This window comes from Athene cunicularia (genome assembly GCF_003259725.1).
Source record: "Athene cunicularia isolate RWA chromosome 1 unlocalized genomic scaffold, athCun1 chr1_part1, whole genome shotgun sequence".
Lineage (NCBI taxonomy): Eukaryota > Metazoa > Chordata > Aves > Strigiformes > Strigidae > Athene > Athene cunicularia.
In genome coordinates this window covers 50617296-50618897 of record NW_020799091.1, presented here as the reverse complement: position 1 = coordinate 50618897, position 1602 = coordinate 50617296, and the positions used below count along the sequence as shown (strand labels likewise).

Here is a 1602-nt window from a genome sequence, read left to right as displayed (position 1 = left end):
TTTTGGCAAGAAATTTTAAACTTCAGATACTCATTACTTCATGATCTTACATTTGCATTATTTATCAAGTGTTTATTCAGAAACTGTTAAAAAATCACATGTGCTGGGATACATATGAGACTTCAGCTGTCCCATCTTACAGTGATGCTGTTTTTATGAATATCCTTGCCATTGCCTGCTGCCCAAAGGGGTAAAGACATTGTATATAGATGTGTACAGTCCATCATTTGGTCTTTCAGGATGCCAGTAAACATGTGGATCTGCACAAGTGCAATTGTACTTGACTAAACAATCAGAAACTGGCTACAACAGTTGTAAAATCATTATATTTTGGTTAACTAATAAAAAAGAAAAAGAAATAAAACCAAAAATGACAAATCAAAAAGAAAACATTTTTCCTGCTAAAATGAATGCCTTCTACATGTCCCTCACTAGTTTGCCCAACCAGATGCCTGAGCAGGAGGTTGCTAAAAGATACATTTTTAAATAGAGAAACTTGATTTTTTTTTTTTCCTATTGTAATCAGATTTTATTACTCAGATTGTCTGTTAAGATTTGGCCATAACTGGCATTATCTGTGATGATTTAAAAGCTCCTTCTGATACTACATCAGCTTTGGAAGCAAAGCTCTCAATGTAGTGCAAGACTTTAAAGCAATCCGCAGACTTTGGGCCCCATCCTGAAAAAAGAAGAAACACTTAAACATCCCAGTAGTTTTACTTTTAAGAAAAGTTTTGCATCTGTTATTCTAAGCTTTTGAGCATTTGAGTAACTTTGCTCAATGCATGAGCCTATGGGACTACATGCACTGGTAAAGTTGTTCGTGTGCTTAAGTGCCTGCAGGATGAAGGCCTAAACTGGGACTTCTTTCACAAGTAGAGATACTCAAGGGAGTAAGAATTTGAAGGATTAGGCCCTAAAGTAGTGAAGGAAAGAGAAATGCAAATGTGCATATAAAAATAGGTGCTACAATAAAATATTTTTTTATATTTCATCAATAAGTTATTTTCACTAACCAGTTATGGATCATATATCTCTGCACTCTGTAATGATTTGTCCACATCTACAGTGATCCTTTTAAAGATCATAATATATTTTTTAATTCAAAAGTCCAGAAAGCATACAAACACATCCTTAAAAAAAGGAAACCTTGTATTAAAGTTGGGGTGTGCTAATCTCTCCATAAAAGCCATTTAGACCCACCCATGGCTAAAAGGGGGAAATGTGCGCTGTACTGTTCAATCAGAAAGAAAAAAGTAACCAACGTCTGTGCATTAAAAAAAAAAAAAAAAAAAAGTGACTGTGACTTTTGTACTTGTTACCTGAATATGACCTGACAAGACCTTCCTGCCACCTTCCCCAAGTACACATGGACAACACATGCCCAGTGACAGTGTTGTGCCCAATTTACACAATAGGTGGTTTCCTAATTCCAAACACAGTAAAAGAAAAAAAGCAAAAAAAAAGCAAAAAGCCCTGAAAATAAAATGAAATAAACAGCACACCCTTTCAGAATGATTCCCCGAAGCTGAAAAATCCTGTGCCAAGGCACTTCACCCTACAATAAAACGAATTAAAGGGGGCAAAAAGGAGGGGGGGGGG

General features: G+C 35.8%; 1 protein-coding gene across 1 annotated transcript in view; it reads right to left on the bottom strand.

Moving 5' to 3' along the window:
- Positions 1–548: 548 nt before the first annotated feature.
- SLITRK5 (SLIT and NTRK like family member 5) overlaps positions 549–1602 on the bottom strand; it is a 4146-nt gene continuing 3092 nt past the window's right edge. Inside the window, exon 2 of the mRNA XM_026868201.1 lies at positions 549–679. Within this exon, the coding sequence (XP_026724002.1) occupies positions 549–679 (131 nt within the window). The remainder of the gene's footprint in view (positions 680–1602) is intronic.